Source organism: Trichoderma citrinoviride (assembly GCF_003025115.1).
Source record: "Trichoderma citrinoviride strain TUCIM 6016 unplaced genomic scaffold BBK36scaffold_3, whole genome shotgun sequence".
NCBI lineage: Eukaryota > Fungi > Ascomycota > Sordariomycetes > Hypocreales > Hypocreaceae > Trichoderma > Trichoderma citrinoviride.
In genome coordinates this window covers 1,253,677-1,273,102 of record NW_020194711.1, presented here as the reverse complement: position 1 = coordinate 1,273,102, position 19,426 = coordinate 1,253,677, and the positions used below count along the sequence as shown (strand labels likewise).

At 54.1% G+C, this 19,426-nt stretch overlaps 5 protein-coding genes across 5 annotated transcripts; 4 read left to right on the top strand and 1 right to left on the bottom strand.

Moving 5' to 3' along the window:
- Window positions 1-85: 85 nt before the first annotated feature.
- BBK36DRAFT_1166687 (WSC-domain-containing protein) lies at window positions 86-2,391 on the top strand (the record flags this gene model as incomplete). Its single annotated transcript, XM_024894948.1, has 6 exons — window positions 86-307; window positions 361-567; window positions 598-721; window positions 752-1,640; window positions 1,671-1,684; window positions 1,715-2,391. 6 exons carry the CDS (start codon window positions 86-88, stop codon window positions 2,389-2,391), a joined length of 2,133 nt encoding a protein of 710 aa, XP_024752120.1.
- Window positions 2,392-8,699: 6,308 nt separating this feature from the next.
- On the top strand, window positions 8,700-10,053 carry BBK36DRAFT_1134562 (hypothetical protein). Its single transcript, XM_024892353.1, has 3 exons — window positions 8,700-9,182; window positions 9,257-9,652; window positions 9,712-10,053. The coding sequence occupies exons 1-3, from the start codon at window positions 8,830-8,832 to the stop codon at window positions 9,803-9,805; spliced, it is 843 nt and encodes a 280-aa protein (XP_024752119.1). The 5' UTR covers window positions 8,700-8,829; the 3' UTR covers window positions 9,806-10,053.
- A 1,745-nt stretch (window positions 10,054-11,798) lies between these two features.
- Window positions 11,799-13,534, top strand: BBK36DRAFT_1134561 (MFS general substrate transporter). Its single transcript, XM_024892352.1, has 2 exons — window positions 11,799-13,405; window positions 13,513-13,534. Exon 1 carries the CDS (start codon window positions 11,886-11,888, stop codon window positions 13,386-13,388), a length of 1,503 nt encoding a protein of 500 aa, XP_024752118.1. The 5' UTR covers window positions 11,799-11,885; the 3' UTR covers window positions 13,389-13,405; window positions 13,513-13,534.
- Window positions 13,535-14,041: 507 nt separating this feature from the next.
- On the top strand, window positions 14,042-16,661 carry BBK36DRAFT_1166684 (hypothetical protein; the record flags this gene model as incomplete). The annotated part of the gene is made up of 6 exons (XM_024894947.1): window positions 14,042-14,075; window positions 14,139-14,198; window positions 14,270-14,504; window positions 14,570-15,101; window positions 15,210-15,626; window positions 15,669-16,661. The coding sequence occupies 6 exons, from the start codon at window positions 14,042-14,044 to the stop codon at window positions 16,659-16,661; spliced, it is 2,271 nt and encodes a 756-aa protein (XP_024752117.1).
- Window positions 16,662-16,855: 194 nt separating this feature from the next.
- On the bottom strand, window positions 16,856-17,917 carry BBK36DRAFT_1166683 (hypothetical protein; the record flags this gene model as incomplete). The annotated part of the gene is made up of 1 exon (XM_024894946.1): window positions 16,856-17,917. The coding sequence occupies one exon, from the start codon at window positions 17,915-17,917 to the stop codon at window positions 16,856-16,858; it is 1,062 nt and encodes a 353-aa protein (XP_024752116.1).
- Window positions 17,918-19,426: the final 1,509 nt, after the last annotated feature.

The window sequence follows — 19,426 nt, the reverse complement described above, 5'->3', positions numbered from 1 at the left end:
AGTTTTGGCTGCTCTTTTGGAAGCATCTTAACCAGATACTTCTCTGACGACTTACCTCCCCATCACCTCCAAAACGCACAACATCATGACGAATCAGCCTTCCGAGAGCATCGGCCCCAATTGGCCACCTCATAGGCTCTCTGCCGTCCGTCGGCGAGCGTTGCTCCTCGCTGGTTTGTTTGTGCTGTCCCTCACGGCAACTCTGTTTGTCAGACTTGTTGCGATCGAGGCAGCAACACTTGAACAACAGACTCTTGTTAAGCGACAATTCCAGCTCGGTGGGTTTCTAGGAAGCGTGTTTCGAGAGGTATTGACTCATTCCCTCTTATCTTGCATCTCACCCTTATTAACAATCAAAAGGTCATTGGGGCCAGGCCTATGGAAAGACCAACGGTAGCTCAGCCTGTGAAGCAAGATGCCACCGCCTCGACATCAAGCGTCATCGTTAAAACGTCTACAGCGGCAACAATCCTCATTGAAACCACGAAACCAAGCATGCAGGACACTCCCAAGTCAAATTTTTCTGGTAGCGGTCCCGATCAATTACTGGAAACCTTAGCAGCGGCAGTCAAGGAGGCAATCATGGAATCGGCACAGCTCCCATCGAGCATGCCAGACCATCGCCATAAGAGCACTCTCGCCGATATGATTGCAAACCAGCCCAATGCACAGCCAATCTCGGTGAACTCTTCACCATCTTCCCCTCACACACCTCATCCGAGTTCGAAGGGAAATCTTCCAACTCCCTCAGTTGGGATCCTTGGTGGCGTCTCGGGAGGTGGCCCAGAGTTGCGCATTCACAATGCCCGAGCAATCTCAGATAAACCCTCGTCGAAATCTTCTGCTGATGGTCCTACTTTCTTGAGCGATATGTCAAAAATTGTTGCGGAAATATCGGATATCGATCCCATAGCAGCTGCCAAGCTCACGGACACAGTTCTTGATGCTCTTCATGTGGATTCATCCGCTATTGCTTCAGCTATTCCAAAGGTGGCAACCCAAGCTGCTGTTTCGGCCGCTGATTTACTGCCTCTTATTATTCCTGCCGTCGCCCAGGCCATGGACCAACCTCTGCCGCAAGTGCCTTCTGTGAGCTCACTGGACATGGCGGAGACTCTGGACAAAGTTCTCCAGCAAGGAACAACAGTCATCAACGATCTGAGCAGGGCCATGGAAGACATCACGGATCCATCTCTTCTAGGTGTCCTGAACGAGCTTGCTATGATTGTTGGTGCTGTTTCCAATTATCTGGAGAAACCTCTTTGCGCTGTTGATCGGGCCGTAAACGGAACCTCCTTTGAAGCAGTCATACCTTGCGATTCCGCCGAAGCGCAGTCCCTCAATTCAACCGGCCAGCTCACAACATTGGCTGCACCTATGCTGCCTGAGCCAACCCAGCATTCCTCTAGTTCAGGAGCAACCGCTACGATGGCACCGCCTGTCCCATACTCATCCGATAATCAGGCGCCGTCTCCAAATCCAGCTTCTCCATCCCAACCTCCGGCAGAAGGCCCATCGAAAACAAGCAGTCCATCGCCCGCAAATGGAGAGAATGGAAATGGGCCTGTATCAAATGGCGGTGCTCCGGCCGAAACACCGTCACCTGCTTCAGCTTGCCCGGCGTGTCCATCTTGCGAACAGTGCACTACCAAACTCTGTTCTGTACAGAGCACCAACGGACCAAGTGACAGCCAGGCACCTGATGCTTCAATAGGCCCTTGTCCTGGGAGGGGCTACAGGTGTGATGAATGCCTCAACGGATGGTTCTGCCCTCCACAAGAGACACCGGCGCAAGTTGTCCCTTGCGGACTTGGCTGGCCATGCTACCATTGTTCGGAAGGGTGGTTCTGCACCCCAGATGCAACACCCGCACCAACGTCTCCCCCAAGTTCCGCGGCAGGGCCCTCCTCTGAGAACACAGGAAAGCCAGGTACAGATGGCACTACAGCTCCAACGGCGCTTCCCAGTGCCAGTGATGCTGGTGATATTCCAGCCGGTTGGAGCCATCGAGGATGTTTCCAGGATGCTATTTCCAGAGTCTTGCTCAACAGCAAACCCGTGCATTATGTTCAGGGAAACATGTCTTCCATGATATGCGCGGACCACTGCCAGTCTGACAGGTATGAGTTTGCCGGTACGGAGAATGGGAACGAATGCTGGTGTGGAACCTCCATCCGCGATGACGCTGTCAAGCTTCCAGACTCGCAGTGCGGAGAGCCTTGTGGAGGCCAACCAACCGAGAGCTGCGGCGGCAACTGGACTATGAATGTTTTCTCATGCTCTGACGAAGCTGGGGCCCGAGCTTCTGACAAATCGACTGGTGGGTTCATGTATCAGCTCCTGTCAACCTTCAGAGGCAACAACAGAGGCACAATTCACCATCCTTTCTGAGCCATTCTTATTAGCCGCGAGGCATCTTTCCCTTTCTCGAGAAGAAACTTGTGAGTTGCACGAGCTCGAGCATCATATCTATCGTTATGGAGGGTTTGACAACGTCTTAAGGCGAGTTGACTTTTTTGTCTTGGGAAAATTTCATGTTAGGTGCTGGGCATCATTTCGATGAGGGGGGCATAATGTGTATAATATGTGGATTATGGTGAAGACTATCCTCAGAGTTGAGAAGCTAAGACTACGAATGGCATATATCAGATTTACTTTTCCGCTGCGACTTTGAGGCCTGTGATAACCATTGGCATGCCTTCATCACCAGCTGCTTACTGATTTACTGAGAGTTGAGGGCATCTCGAGGATGCCATAGGCCACACACGTCTCGAAAAAGCAGGTCATGGTCTGTTGGGCTGTTCATTGCCACAATGTCAAATTCACCCACTCCACCAAAGAGGTTCAACTGAGTAGCAGAGGCTTGTTTATTTCGGAGAGGCCTGAATGAGGCCACGAAAGTCGAGATGGCACATACAGATTGTGCATCAGATGTGCATCGACGGGCACAGCACGTTTCCGCGGCCAATGCACGAACTCGCAAAATTATCGCTTGGACAACAAAGAGATGCTAATACGCATCTTTTGGAACATTCGACCACGTCCGCTGAACAGAAAAATCCGCGAAGAGTGTGTAAGAGTGAGTGTTTCCCTTCTCTCTGTCCCCCTGATAAGGCGGCTAGCCATCCCATGTGTTTGCCATTCCATGTCGTGGTCCGTTACGAGGGCACCCCCAGCCTTGTGAGCTCTTGTACCACCAGGCATATCCAAGTCCCATGCTTCCTCCCCTCTTCCTTCACCCCTGGCACTGTTCCATCGGCGTCGACCTTCCCAAAGGGCCACGTCACGGTAGTATCCCGAGACATTTTGGCCCAACCTGCTGGGACAGCGAAAGTTTTGCAGTTGCACAGAATGAGGGCCGGCGGGTGTCACCCACATGCTGTGGTTACTTTAGGCGAATACGACATGCAGAAGGATATGTGTGTATCACTGCAGCATTCTTCTCCTTGTGTGTACGACGACGCTACATATGATATATAGTTCGTATTTACCATTGCCAAGGTCCATATGCATAGATGGGACGGTAACATGCAGCCGAGGAAGGATTTTTTGCTTCTTCTCCTACGCTATGTTGTGACACTCGAGTATTCCACCGCTACTACAATCTATTGTCTTTCTCGTCTTGGAAATGCCATCAGCCGTTTCTTTTCATAGGTTGATAGGGTAAGCATGATGGCGCAAACGGGCAAAAGGGCTGGCTGGCTGGCTACCCTGCAGCAAATTACGCAATAGCCGGCGATTTTTCTCACCAAGGCACCGCACCACCAAACCCTTGGCGGACAGGTCACGCCGCAACACCACATGCATGCGGCGGGTATGCCAGGGGGACAAAGACCGGTGAGGAAAAATAAACCCTCCGAAGAGAAATCGATAGTTTACTGTTTCACGACCAATCCATCCGACTGAAGCTTTCGTGCCTGGAGGCTGATGAGCTCATGGGCGTTTTGGTTTACCGAGGTCCAGGGGTCTCGGACTAAAGGAAACGTCAGGCGTATATAACACCAGCAAGCGCCAAAATCCACGATCATGGAAAACTAAAACTAGTCACGCTGCTTGGCATATTTCTCGTCAACATGTCATTTGAGGAAACTAGAAAAGTCTCTGACGCGGTAGGAAGCTCATCACCGCCGATTTACTCCGCATGGAAGTGACAATCGCTGTTGGAGACGCCGGGCGAGAGGCATGTCAGCTGCTGTGGGCAAGGAGGGACACAGCCCGTAAGACCCACGACTGAACGCGCGCGCTCTCGGGAGCACAACTGGTTTCCGACCGGATAACGGCATCTCAGGACAATGAAAGCATGCTCGTTTGCCCGAGTATTTCGTACGTCGTGCAGACGAATTGGATGTAGGTCACGAGAAGCGACGGGAGAAGCTCAATCGCCGTGTAAGTGACGATGGCGTCCGTAGAACTCTATCAAACAGAGATTAAGACGTAGCTCGAGAGCTTGGGACGCCGGGAACTTCCCCAAGGCCGGATAGGGCCTCTTGGAGAAACTCTAGGCGGTCTTGGCTTTTTCTTGCTTTTCAGCTTCGTAGATGTTCGGCCACGGATCGACTCGTACGAGGGCGCCTCAACCCCACGTTTCGCTAGTTCGATGAACAGCCCATTTCGCGCTCATCCGATGACTCCATCGATGCCCATCGCCTTGGGTCTGGAGTAAGAATGGGCCGCAATCAAGATGCGTTTCGTGCGGGGGAGCCGATGCTGGGGAAGCGGGTTGGAGACCCAAATCTCGACAGATCTGAAATCCCGAACACCGAATCTGGGGGAATAAGATGCTTAGTTCATCCACACGCTAGAGTTGACAAACGACTGCCATTTGCGGGGGAGTCGGGACCATGGCAGACTGCTTCGTCTTAGCAAGCAGCTTTATTTCTCTTTCATCCTGTCAACAAGATGCGTTGTGCGACCTGAGCTATGCCATCATGACTAGTTGATCGATCTGGCAGGCTGAAGATCTGCGATGGTGCCCCAAGTGACGATTTTGGTTTTGCGGAGGGTGAGGGGCAAAAGACGTGGACCGGCGACCAAAGCCCACGACACCAAGGCGACTGCCCCTTGACCCGAACATGATGAGCGCCCATCTCTGCTGCGTGATCAAAGTCGGCGTGCCGGTGGCTATCGGTAAGCACGCAGATACAAGGTTGCTTCTTCGAACCGGCTCGCCCACGCCACCCTCAGTCCCGAGCCATCCATCCCGCTGTGCTGAAGTGACGACATGGTCTGATTGAGAAGCCACGGTCAGAAGATTGAACCTCGCACCGAGGGGAAGGCTGACAACGATACCGACTCGGCGCGGCGGTGGCTGTGTTTTTGCTTCCGGTCCGTAATTTCTTGGCTTATAGGTGTACGGTAACCTCGGTATCAAGCCATATGGTTGGGAATTTCATTCGTACTTGGAGAAATGATACGAGCACACGAGCGAAGGTTGGGGACAGGACGTGAGAGGCGCCTATTTTCCGAGGGGCTTGAAACGTACGAGAACGTTCTGAATCTCCAACTTGAGTTTCATGGCCGATTCTCGACTGATGGGCAGACACGGAGCTCTGACGGTCGATCGGGCCACTATGTGGGCTTGACGATATTTTGTAGTATGGAGACAAACTACGGAGTCGTCATGCAGTTAAGATGAAAATAGGTTTGGCGGTATTAACCAGTGATGCACCAATGCATGGACACCGCACGAGCTGCGAACAAGCTCTCCTGAGGAGAAGACGAGGAGGGGCTCAAGGGGGGGCGAGGAGCTTGCTAGAACGATGGTCGTTCAACAGCCGTACACCCGGAGCTCCTCTATTTTCTCCGTCCCAGCAGCCAGCCTCCATGCCACTAGTTCCCCATGGACAATTGCTTTCCTCCGACGATCCGCAAATCATTGACTCGACTCTGAAGATGAAGGGTGCGGAACACCAGGCAGCGTGTTAGATTAGCCGCCTCCTAGCAAAATTTGGACAATCTTGCGAATCCCCCTTCCGTCCCCGGTGGCCATACGAACGCAGCGATTTATCTCCCTGTGAAGGGAAAATGAAGATATGCGCGAGGCACCAGCTTCAGCGGTATCTGCACGGAGTAATATGGCGGGACTCCACCATGTTCGTCGCGACCGAAGACAGATCTTTGCAGGCCCCTTTCCGTCCTCTCCACAGCCCGACAGGTTCATGGGAAAAAAGGCCCGGAAGATGATAAGGTGATCTAAAGCATCGAATCCGCAGTTGACATCTTGTCTGTGATATTGTAGCGATTGTGGCCGGGATTGAAGATACTCGCAAGCCATGATCCCTCAGTGCAAGTGCATGCTCGAACGCCTTCGCCGTCTTCATTAATATTCTTTGCTTTTCCTTCTCGATCGATCGTTCTGTTACCGATTGCACATGAGGAGCAACAACAACAGTAACAGCAGCAAAAGGCTGCGCGCTGGGATCTGACCCTGGCTCGACGATGCAGAAGCGTCATGCAGCATTTGATTAGCGACCCAGACAATGGCCACTGGCCGTGACTCGCGCACGGAGCTCTTGTCCGAATGGAGGCACGGCTCGACTTGGGTTCTCTGGCGATCCCCCAATACCGCTGCCAGAAGCACCAGGCAAGTGGGTGGCAGAAAACACCGCCGCCCATCACCTACAATTTTGTATGGTAGACCGGCGGTGTTTTTTGCAACCCGCATGCCAGGCAAGCCAGGGTCCGTCACCGCATGCAGCTAGCATCCCTTTGCCGGGCGTTCGAGTGGTGGACAGGGGGGGAGGAGTCAATGTTGGTCAGACCGGGTCTCGAGTGCTCGGTGATATTTTTACGTGCCATCGAACCCGTGCCAGCGGGTGCTGCTTGTTATTGCTTCCATTGCGATGTGGCCAACCTGTAACTTGCCATGCGTCAGCTACCATACTGAGGTTGGTGCACCGTGTCGCTACCAACACCGTTTTTGAGCCGCTTCTGCCATGAGAGATATTTGCATTGATTGTCAGGAGAATCGTCAACGACGTGGACCCGCTCGCATTGGACCAACAACAACAGCAATTTCTATTGTACATGTATGTAACCGTTAGCCTTTCGTGCAGGAGACAGGAGACGCCTCAGAAACCAATGATACCTTTTGAGGGGAGTGTTTGTAAAGTATCATGTAGTACGATACTTCAACGGCCGGTCAGCAGCCTTACGGGCGGACTGCCTCTTGATGCCTCTCGCTCCCCTTCCGGCCAGGGCCGTATCTTTGCTCATTCAACGTGCAGGGCCCTTGCCAAGCCTCGACACGTCCATTTTCAACGGCGGCCAATCCCCTCGACTGCTGTTGGTTCTTGTCGTCGGGCTCGGTGACAGGCCTAAATAGCCTAAACTCTGAAAAATTTCCAGAAAAGCCTGGGCAGAAGTGGCTGGCCAGGCTTGGCCCTAATTCGTTGTGGCGGCTTGTACCGGGGGGAAGGAAGGATTTTTCCCTTCTCTCTTTTCTGCCGTTGCTCGCCCTTTCGCCATTTCACCACCAGAGACGACTGAAGGCGGCCTAAAGCATGCATGAGATCAAGCACCAGGCGACGCCTCTTCGGCAACAAGGCCCATCGTCAGCTCAAGGAGGATGTGGGTCAATACTACCCCAATCCTGGACTCATTCGTCGGGCTTGACTCTGGACGGCAAGGATCTGGAACCCCAAGCTCTCCCCACTCCTCTACCCCAATCATTGTGCTCTCGTTTGACCATTGGTTCTTTTTTTGGCCGCAGAGTTTTGGAGACTGTAGTTCCCTTCGTCCATCCATCCTAGCGGGAGGTAGCCTTTCCACAAGCTCAAACCTAGGCTCGAGCAGCGGAGTGTCCCGTAATCCTAGTGGGATAATCCGAACCTGTTATGGGCGGCAGAGAACGCCATGGGCGAGAACCTGCGCTGTTCGCCTAGCTCCAAGCCTGAGCTATGTAGATGGGGCTTGCGGGAACAGTCCTCGGCAAGGAAGTCGACCGTTCTGAACAAGGCCCAGGGGAATTGTAACCCATCCCCATACTAGGTAGGTCGCAACTCGTATGAACTGCGAGTACCTGACTTGTAGTGCTTCGTAGCGAAGTGACGATGGCAATTGACGTGCCTGACAACCGCCTAGGGTTTCTCCGTATCTTGACAAGGTTGATTAGAATTCGAAAGGAGCGGCACGAAGTTGAGGTGGACACAGCAGGCTCGCCACACACCTCTCTTCGACTTGCTGGCAAACGGGACTAAAATCCTTCCTCATGTATGTACCAAGCACGGAGGAGAGGAGAGCCGTACATCACATACTGGATGCAAGAATATCCCAACGACCCCATAACGAAAGCTCCCCCGGGGCCTACGGGACAGGTCCGTCGCCAGCGTGTCACTCGTTGCAACCCTTTTCTTGTTCCCAGACCCCACTTGCTAGATCTGTCGCACGTTGTTGATTGACTCGCGACCGCCGGATTGACCCCCTGTATCCCGCAGTGCGGTGCTAGCTGCAAGCACGGAGTACGAAGCAGCTGCGGTACCAAACCGCGACCTTGGGGGACATTGGGTATCCGCCGACGAAAGTCTCAGCCATCGGTCTCGTTTTGTCCGACCCTGCGTACGGCAGCAAGGCATAGCGTGCTCAATGTAGCAATACGCCGTGTATATAAGAGCTTCTTTGCTCCCCACCCTCTCTTCTTGCGGCCTTCTCCTCTTGCTTCGATCATTCCCGATTTATATCGTATTAGTAGTAGCTTCTTTGTCGTGAAGCTCTGCTCTCTTCAATTCGCAATACCCCGGTAACAGCTGGTTCATCAAGCAAGCTCCCCATCCAGCCTCATCTTCGCGCTTTCAACTCAATCGATCGATTCCCAAGCGGACAACAATCACAATGGCCGACGAGGTTCACGTCGCTCCCAATGAGAAGGAGACCAACGGTGTCGAGCAGACGACGACTCCCCGCCACGGCCACGGATTCAGACACAGCCACCATGGCGACTTCAGCGAGATGACCCTCGGCCAGTATGCTCAGGCTTTTGGTGGTGCTCTTCAGCCCGGTGCTTGGAGGCCATACGAACACCGCAAGCTCGCCAACCCTGCCCCTCTGGGTCTTTCTGCCTTCGCCTTGACCACGTTTGTCCTGTCCGCCATTAACATGCACACTCGGGGCGTCTCCGAGCCCAACGTCGTTGTCTCCCTCGCCTTTGGCTATGGCGGTCTTGTCCAATTGCTTGCTGGCATGTGGTAAGTTTTCGACCTTTTGGACCACCTGCTGTCGCACAAGTGGAGCCGAGTACTGATGACATGTCTTCGTTCAGGGAGATTGCTGCCGGTAACACCTTTGGTGCCACCGCCCTGAGCTCTTACGGCGGCTTCTGGATCTCGTACGGTATCCTCTTGACCCCCGAATGGGGCATCACGGCTCCCGATGGCCCTTACAAGGGCGATGTTGCCAGCGTGCTGGGCTTCTTCCTGACTGGCTGGTTCATCTTCACCACCGTCCTTCTTCTCTGCACTCTGCGATCCACCCTTGCCTTCTTCCTCCTCTTCTTCTTCCTCGACCTGGCCTTCCTCATGCTCTCTTGCTCCGAGTACGCCGCCGATCTGGGCAACGCCGACGCTTCCCTCGGCCTGCAGAAGGCCGGTGGTCTGTTCGGTTTCTTGGCCGCCTTCTTGGCCTGGTACAACGCCCTGGCCGGTATCCAGGACAGCAGGTTCGTATCCCGACATGTTGGCGCGTTTGTATGTTGCTCGCATGCTAACCAATCAATAGCAACTCCTTCTTCCAGGTCCCCGTCATCCACTTCCCCTGGTCTGAGCAGGCTCGTCAGCGCCGTGCCAGCAAGTCTGAGCGCGCTCAGGCGTAAATTGCCGTCAAGGACAAGTGATGCGTTGTGCTTGCTTGGTTGCGTATGAGCGACGTTGGAGCGTGGAATGATACCTGAGTGAAGCGAAGTCGTGGTTCCCGGCCGGCTGGGCTGCGAGCAGGAACCAACAACCAATAACCAATAACTGGGCGTGTCTTTTATCTGTTTCTCCTTTTTTGATTCCCAAACGTACTGCGATGTAATACAGGAAGCGGCTACCCAGCTGCTGATATACCTATTAATGAAAAATGACGTTTACGTCTGCCCAGCCATTGGAAACTGCCATTGAGCAATTGATTGTGCCACCTGCCTTACTACGTGATATCTGGCAATACCTTCTCAATGTCATATGGTTCGAGCCTGACGGCACCTTCCTCACGGCTCTAGGAACCCTTTCGGGGCAGGACCGATCTGCAGCTATCGACGACCGGCAGATCATGTATTCACCCCTTGGTCGCAACTGCCGTCTTCTGGTGCGATATGATGTCTTAGATTTCCGTTTTTAGTACAGATGCCCGTCTGCACGTGTAGTTCATCACTGTCTTGTACGGCACCGCCTCATTAGACAGCAATGTTTTGCGGCACACGATGTTTCACCGCCAGAGTCATGAAGATCGTCCGAACTTCACTTTGCTGCAATCTATGGTCCAAGCGCTCTTTTATTGTGCTCTGCTAATGAGGTGCTTGAGACATTGTCCCCGAGGGTACTACTACGTGCATGCGTCGTCAATGAAGAGTCCAACCGCGTCAACGTGTCCGTCTCCGTCTAATTCTGCTTTGACCATCTATTCACGTCACCAACACCAGAGATCGAGTCCGATATCTGATAGACGGCAAACAATCGAACAAGCGCCAACGTTTCGCTTCTCTTACACCTAATGCAAGGTACGGAGAAATGTTCCATCGGTTGGCGCAATCGAGGGACATCGCTTGGCAGCCCTACCGACGGGTTTCAAAGTGCCGGTCTCAGAGCAATCTCATGAGAGCGGGAGACGCCCCTGCTAGCATGTTTCAAGTAAGGTGAGTTTCATGCTTTGAACAGAAGATCTCCATTTCCATCGGAGGCGCAGCAGAGCAGCAAGAGTTCTCTGATCCTGGCCAGCCTCAAGGAAGGGTCAGTTGATGGTAACGTTGCCGAAAGGAGACTTGGTATGAGGTTTTCCTGGCCCCGTCCCGGAGCCGATAAGTCACCATGCTCACGGCTCATCATTGGATACGAAAGCTAAACCAATATGGCAGTTTTTATGAAGATATCCAGGGATGCGGAACGGAATTGTCCTCCGGCTTCCGCCCCGGTGCCGAATCTGCCATCCGGGTCTTTCTGAGTCGCAGGGCAACGACCGGCGCCGGGCGACTTACCGGCTGGCAGATCTCATCCGGCTGAACTTCAGCTGCTTTGCCTCTTCTCCTCCGCGCGTTGCCTCCAGTGAAAAACTCGGGCCTCCATCGACTGGACCTGGCCATTGAACTGGTTCTTGGGCTCGATTCCCTGAAGTGCATGTGTTGCCATTCGCATTCTGTTACTAATAAATCAGACATCTCCGGTGGAACCTTCACCGACAGTGATAAGACTTCAGTCGTACATCGTGGGTGCAGAACTGCCTGCCTATTGGAACTACTAGTCGGAGGAAAGGCCAGCAGTTGGCATGAGTACTCCGTAGCTGAGTTGGCAACCCCCATTCACATTGATTAATCCCGATGAGATATTCCCGGCCCAGAGCGAAGAGATTGTTGACCGCGCCCTTTGCATTTAGATTCCAAGCCAAGCTTCGGCGTGGCCCAAAACAGCAAAATTTGGAAGTGTTTTTAAGTAATTAGTTGCCTCTTCAGATCTTTACGGCTGATGGGGCCGATTTTGGCCCCCCGATGACCCATCCAACACCACATACAAAATGCTGCCCATTCAGCCTGTTGCCAGCGGACTTTTTTTTGTTCCTCCTGTATCGGCTTTTTCTTGCTCTTGGTTTTCCTTTCAAGCATTTGAAGCAGACAATTGGTTTCCTCTCACTGGCAGGCCATTTGACTTGCTCGTCACCCTGTGCCGTCCCTGGAAGGCGTTGAAAAGGTTTAGACGGGAAAGATGAGTCAAGGCCAGACGCTGAGCGACAAGTATGACAAAGAGAACGCTATCTCGTCGGCCCCAGAGCCTCACCCGGACAGCAATGACCAAGGAGCCATGAGTGATGAGACGGAAAAGGGAAATCTGCAACTGATGGTTGAGTCGCAAGATCAGCAGCCCGGAAACAATGCGCCGCCTCCGCCCCCAAACGGGGGCTATGGCTGGGTTGTCACCATCGCCATCTGCATCATCAACGCTCACACATGGGGCATGAACTCGAGTTACGGCGTCTTCTTGGCTTATTACATCAAAAACAACACTTTCCCGGAGGCAACAACTCTACAGTATGCTTTTGTGGGATCCCTCAGCATCAGCTGCGCCATGGGCATCTCTCCGTTTGCGACGTGGGCCGTTAAGAAGTTCGGCACCAGACAAGTGATGCTGCTTGGCGTTTTCGTGGAAGCGGCCAGTTGGATCGCGGCAAGCTTTGCCCACAAGATATGGCATCTCTTCCTCACCCAGGGCGTCTGCTTTGGCCTGGGCATGGGATGTCTCTTCACGGCCACAGTTGGCATCATTCCTCAGTGGTTCACGACTCATCGTTCCCTGGCGAATGGCATAGCCGCTGCCGGATCAGGTTTGGGAGGACTTGTGTACTCTTTCGCCGCCGGCGCCATGATCCAGAACCTGGGGCTTGCATGGGCTTTCCGAATACTCGGCATCATCGCATTTGTCGTCAACTTCATCTGCAGTCTCTTGGTCAAGGACCGCAACAAGATTGTAGGATCGACGCATATAGCTTTCAAGAGTACTCTCTTGACGAGGCCCGAATTCCTACTGTTTATCCTGTTTGGCTGGTTCAGCATCCTGGGTTATTCGGTGGTGATTTTCAGTCTTGCCAACTATGCCAACGAGATCGGCCTTGACTCGTCCCAAGCAGCGCTCATCAATGCATTCTTCAACTTGGGTCAGAGCATTGGCCGGCCGATTATGGGATACTCCAGTGACCGAACCGGACGGATGAACATGGCTGCCATCTGCAGCTTCTTGGCCGGCATCTTTTCGCTAGCCGTCTGGATCAATGCCAAAGTATATGGCGTATTGATCTTCTATGCTATCATCTGCGGAAGCGTTGCCGGCACTTTCTGGACGGTTGTCGGCCCTGTTGCGGCCGAAATTGTCGGGCTACAAGATGTGCCCTCAGCGCTCAATCTTCTGTGGCTGATGATTCTGCCCCCTTGCACCTTCAGTGAGCCGATTGCTCTGCAGATTGTGACTGGAACGGGAAGCTATCTCGGCACCCAGCTATGGACGGGACTGATGTTTATTGCTGCTACAATCTGCATGGTCATTCTTCGTGGATGGAAAATTGGTGAAATCGAGGAGCTTGCGAGAGCGAACAACGAACGGCCGGAAGACCTCGATCCTTACAAGACAAACAACGGGGAGGAACTGATTGAGCAAGGCAGAAAGGCTGGTCGACGACGAATGCTGGTTGACTTTTACAGGAAAAGGGTTGTCTGAGGATTGATGTGGTCTTCGGATTCACGTCAGGACAGGGAATCAACGAAGGCTTCTGGAGAGAGGTGCCTTACTCAAGACTGATAGGAGGATGGGAAAATGTGAGCTGCATCCCCTGACAAGCCGTGATGTTTATGCATTGAGCGAGGCAACTGGATAATTGGCAGCAGGATATAGAATGCCTTTGGTATATATCGGCGTGTATCTTTGTATATATAACATGTACGCTTTTCATGATGTATCTACGAGCATAGAAAAGTCACCTACCTTATTGATGGCTTTTAATGGCAATAGCTTTTTCTCTGAGGAAGTCAATGTCTCTGGTCGTGGGCGTCTCGTACTGAAGGTGTCACAATTCCAAGGTTAATCGTTGATCGTCACATTCGAATGAAAAAGTTAGATACATGTATGACGCCTCCAGTGCCTCTGGTGTTGACCGTGGTCGTTAGAATGCGATAGGGGGGGAAGTTGTTGTATGTAAGCCCCTGCAGGAAGATGCAGTCAGTTTAAGAGGCACGTGAATTGGCGTCGAGGACGAGCCCAAGGTTGACGCGCCGCCCCGCAACAGATTCACGACAAACCCCGTGCAAAGCGTCATCACTGCATGCGCCTCCAAGAAATGGCCTGTGGCATAGCATGAATCACAGCCCGTGGCGATGTGGCTGCTGCAAAATGAAGGGGCCTTCCAAGGTGAGCAAGGAGATGCGCGTCTCTGCGGCAGATGCCTGAGCTGACCTGATCTCTGTCGTGCAGGGCTTCGACTTTGGCTGCGGCCGGGCAAAACGTATCTCTTTGGGAGGACGGCATCGGAGCGTGAGTGACGGGATTGCGAGTCGCCTTTAGTGCAGCTTCTTATGGACAGATGCTGATTGAGACGAATATAGCTGGCCAGCTGATACTCTCGCACCATACCATCTCGCGCAAACACCTGACAATCACGGTCGACCACGTTCCCGAAGGACATGCGCACAATCTCTCGAGCCGATCCAAGATCAAGATTGAAGACCTCGCAACTAAGATTGGCACGGTGATCAATGGACAGAAAATCAAAGGGGAAGTCTACGATGTCCAGGTCGAGGAATACGAGATCATGCTGGGCAAATGCCCCGACACGTTCAGGTATTTGCGCCCAACTTATGGATGCGGATGCTGGTACAAGTGCGCTCTGCTGACAAGATATCCAGGCTGAAGTGGCATCCAGTGGTCTTCACCTTTTCTTTTACGACTAAAGAGCTACAAAAGGAGCCACTGACCTCTCTCAAAGAGCGATTCGAGCAGCTAGACATTAAGCTGCTGACAGACTACAGCGTGAAGCACACGACACACGTCATATCGAAGAAGCGCAATACGGCCAAGGGCTTGCAGGCCTTAATCAATGGCAAATACATTGTCACGGAATCCTTCCTCGATGCAATATCCGCTGCCACAGAACTCTCCGGTGGCGAGGACAGCCAAGAGCTGAGCTCTCTGGAGGCGGACTTTGACAGATTCTGGCCAGAACCCATGGAACATCTGCCGCCGCGCGGCTCAGAACCAGTGCAACACCCAGATGACATGTATGCGCCCGATAGCCGGCGGAAAGATGTCTTTGAAGGATATACCTTTATCTTCTACAGCCAGATCCAGTACGATAACCTCATGGCGCCCATCGCGAACGGCGGCGGCAAGGCCATGCTGCATCCCATCCAGCCGGAAGAGACACGGCCCGATGATTTTGTCCGATATGTAAAAGGAGTTGCAGGTGAAAAGGGAACGGGATCTTTTAATGATGGAAGCGAAGGCAAAGGAGTTGTTCTGGTGAGGTTTTTGCCGGCCAAAGGAGAGCTTGTTGGCTGGTACACCGAGTTCATCACCGCGGTCTCACTGCTGTTAGATCACAGGCCTATTGAGCAAAACGAATTTTTAGAAGCGATCCTGATCAACGATGCAAGTAAATTGCGACGGCCATTGGAGGTGGAATCCTCCCTCAGATCCGAGGATGCTCGGCCTGATGTACAACAGCCGGAGCGAATCACTCAGCCAAGCTCGGAGAGTCCAATGACAACAGGGATGCCTGAGCCTTCTCAAGAAAACAACTCTCAGTCGCTTCCGCGGCGCAGCAAGATGCGGAGACCCGTCAAGAGGAGGTTTGCGGGCTTTGACGACGACGATGACGAGATAGGTACAGAGGAGACTCCACCTCCTGCCTATGGCGCAGCGAGACCCCAATCACCAGCGCGGGAGGACGAGGGAGGGCTGTTTGTGTCACAAGAAGATGACGCTCCATTGGCGCCAGACACCCAGGCTGGCACCTTTCGGTCGCAGAGAAAGAGAGCGCCTTCTCCTGTACCTGAAGCTGATCTGATGGAAGGCATGGCGCCGGCTGTGGCAAAGTTCAAACGGCAACGTCTTGAAAGGGGAGGGCGCTTTGCTGAGCCGTCACCCGAACCTGCCCCGGAAGAGCCTGAACAAGCAAAGTCCACGAGCGAAACGAAGAAGAAGGTCAAGGAGGAGATAGACGTCCTGGCACTGGCTGCAAAGAACCGCGAAGAGGCGGAAGCCAGGGCCCGAGCCGAGGCCGAGGACCTGGCCAGACTACCAGAGGGCATCGACTTGGCCGAAATACGTCGGCTGCAAATCGTGGAGGAGATTCCCCTTCGCCCTACAGACAGGGCATCAGAAAGGACGAGAGAACAGGAGATTGCGGATGGACGATGGAATCCCAAGTGGAACGGGATGAAGAACTTTAAAAAGTTCCGCAAAAGGGGCGAGGTAACGGGAAGGCAGCCCGCCCGAACCATCATCGCCCTCACCGAAGTCAAGGCCAAGGAATTTGGAGTCGGTGACAATTATTGGCTGGAAGATGTCAGTAGCGACCGCAGAAGGGGGACAACGAGCCAGCGATCTGCCGTCGGCGCCAGCGAGGCGAGGAATTCCCCCTTCGTGGAGCCGGAGCGGCCGACGACGACAACGCGTGGTGCCTCTTCGGCGCGGATTATTGCCTCTGATAGCGACGAAGACGAAGTAGCAGAAGCTACGCCAGAAGTATCATCTGCCAGAGCTGCGGCATCGAGAAGAGGTGGAAGCAGGGAGGAGTCGCAGAGGGCTACGCGGAGCCAGCTCACCGGCGGGCAGTCTCGGGCGACGAGTCAAGCGAAGAGAGCGGCCACGGAGCCGGCGGCAGCTCGGGACGCGCCGCCGCCGAAGAGATCGAGAGTGGCGCCGAAGCTCTTGGAGGTGGAGGATAGCGATGATAGCGACGACGAGCTCAAGTTTAGATTTGGCAAGCGACGGTAATCGTCGTTTGCGTGCGTAAGCGTGTCGTATAGCAGCAGTATGCTACCTCTCTATTAATGTTACATGTAATTCTATCCGGCGGTCAACCTGGGGGTATCTCTCTAACTGTAGCATCTATGGTCTAGTTGGGTAGTTCTTTGCTCTTTGCGTTGCACATAGATAGAACCTCGTCTCGGCGTATAGCCCTGATCCATCTAGTCCATTCTGTCCATCTCACTCTCCTGGCCCTCCGGCTCGTCAACCAGCAGTCCCACAAGACACGCAGCCAACATGGTCTCATAGTTGACCCAAGGATGAATCTCGCCAAACAGCTTGGTAGCGTCCCTCCCCGCGCCCCTCATCAGCTCCGGCACGCCTCCGGGATGGAACTTTGCGTACGGCGAGACGTTGTACACTTTCCCGTTGATGGCCATCCACGCATCCTTGCCCTTGCGGCCCGTCTGCACCTTGAGCATTGAGGGTGTCACGCGCAGGTAGGGCGTCGAGGCGGGCACGCCGCGGAGGTCGGAGTTGGGGCCGGAGATCCGAGCCCAGTCCAGCGGGGAGTGGCCCGGCGTGAGGACGACCTGGCGGCTGGGCTTGGTGGGCTTGGAGGAGTGCGTTGGAGGAGGTGCGAGGCCGGAGGAGAGGGAGGAGGACGCGGCAGGAGGGCCTCTATTGGGAGTCGGACCGCGGGCTCGCTGGGCCGAGTTGGCAGCTGGGAACTGGCTGAGGGCGGGAATGCGGCCGTTGGGGCGGGACGAAGGGAGGGGCGGAGGGGGCATCATGAGGGAGGCTGAATCGGCGATGGAGAGACTGGGGACGGGTTGTGGCAGGCTCGTGGCCTGGGCCTTGGGCGTGGTTGGGCTTTCGGGCTCTTGAATGGTTGGAGATGCAATCGTGGGGGGGATAATCGTAGGCGGTTGGATGGTCGGAAGTGTCGAGGGAACGGCGTCGTCGGGTTTGCGCTGTCTCAAGGTCGAAGAGGTCTGTCCGGCTGAAGAAGCTGATGACGACCCCCTCGAGGCCAGCTCTGTGTCGTCGTCGATCGATGGCTGGACGGCGATTGTTGGTGTAGCGCCATGTCCGGCGTCATGCTTGCTCTGCTGCGCCCTATTCCTCCGCTCTTGACTTGATAACGTCTGGTTCTCTTTGCCGTCCGTGATGGCGCCGACTCCTCCCCCGAAACTCTGCCACGGCCATCGCAGCCACTGCGGCTGCCTCAACGCCACGAAGACAAAGGACGCGACAATCAGCGAGATGCCGAGCAGGGCCATGGCGGCAGCTGGCTGAGACACGCAAAAGAAATGGGAAACGAGATGAAGGGAGAATTCCTGATGAGGCGCAAGAACCGCCCAAGTTGATAAAATCGCAAAAGATGACGGTACGAGTACAGTAAAAGGGCATGCAGTTGATCTGGGGGCTCTAAATTTGGAAGGCATGGCGTTCGCGCCCTAAACCGTAAATAGGGGATCCCTTGGTTTTGCGCAGCCAATGGGAGGCTGAGCTGCGATCTGGCCGGGAATATGCTAGCGTGAGGCCTGGGTGCCACGGGGCTAGGCCTGATGGGGTAAGAGAAGAGATGAAGAAGAAATCGGCTGTTGCTGTTGTTTTGTTTCACTCAGGGGAGCTTGTTCGTCTAAATGCCGTTTACTGTTAGCGATGGCTGTGCGGTGCCTGATTTATTTTTATCGTGTTTCGGGTCAAGGTACTGCTGACTAGGTAGGTACGGAGTACACAATAAACAAACAAAGTGGGCGATCCAACGGGCTACCGGTTGACGCCATCGCTGATGCTCGCTCGTGGCCCTGCAGAGCACCTACATAAGGGTAGTTCAGGTTGTGGACTACAAGGTATACGAGGTAATAACAAGAAGAGTGCACTATCCTGTACGGAGTATTCTTCTGGTAGCTCAATCTGTGCCGTGGGCGCACACAGATCTCATCACTCTGCCTCTGCCGGAGCCAGGGGGCATGATTCGAGGGCATTTCCATGCACGAGGCGCGGTTGTCGACGTATGTGGCATTGGAAACCAGTCAGTCAGCTGTAGCCTCGTAGCATCGCATCTTGCATCTGCTCGATATCCACTACCTGTGCTAAAACTTGTCACGAATGACCATCTCCTGTCGAATGGGCAAATGGGCTCCATGCTCGTACATACAAGCTTGGACGAATTTCCTTGGTAGGCGCGCGATGCTAACGCACTCTTACTCGTACCGAGCCACTGCCGACCCCCATCCTGCTGCCCTTTTTCAACATGCATGCCGTCTCCCTCTGCTTCGCTCTCACTGGACATTCTGCACCAGACGACTCCTTACCGCCTTTCTGGATACAGACTTGCGGGGGGGCATAAACCCTTGCGCTTGGATGGATTGGGCCATTCTGTGCTTCTCCTCAAGTCGTCAGACGATGCGATGCCGTCCGCCTGCATGTATCGTCGCCGCCTCGTTTGCGCGCAACGTAAAAGGGTCCAGCGCTGTGCATATCAGCATCGTCACCCGTCTCTCTCTCCGTGACTGTCCACCCGTCTATCTTGTCTATTCTGTCTCTCCGTCCGTTGCCGTGCCTGTTTCTGTTAATATCACCTCATCACTTACTCGTACTACTGCCACCTGCGACATCCCTCCATACCTCAACCTAGCTTGCGCCAGTGGACCTCTGGTCAGGCTGTCCCGGCTCCTTTTATCCCTCCACACGCCCCCTAATTTCTGGCCCGGGCTAGTCACCACAGCGGCCTTAATTACCTGCCAGCGCTGCCCGAGGCCCTGCAGTGGCGCTGGTCAGCG

What these genes read in the sequence shown, in the direction of transcription:
- BBK36DRAFT_1134561 (XM_024892352.1), top strand. Translation starts at nt 11,886, where the DNA reads ATGAGTCAAGGCCAGACGCTGAGCGACAAGTATGACAAAGAGAACGCT.
- BBK36DRAFT_1134562 (XM_024892353.1), top strand. Translation starts at nt 8,830, where the DNA reads ATGGCCGACGAGGTTCACGTCGCTCCCAATGAGAAGGAGACCAACGGT. An exon ending in CAATTGCTTGCTGGCATGTG is followed by an intron (nt 9,183 to 9,256) that starts GTAAGTTTTCGA and finishes GTCTTCGTTCAG; the next exon opens with GGAGATTGCTGCCGGTAACA. An exon ending in GCCGGTATCCAGGACAGCAG is followed by an intron (nt 9,653 to 9,711) that starts GTTCGTATCCCG and finishes ACCAATCAATAG; the next exon opens with CAACTCCTTCTTCCAGGTCC.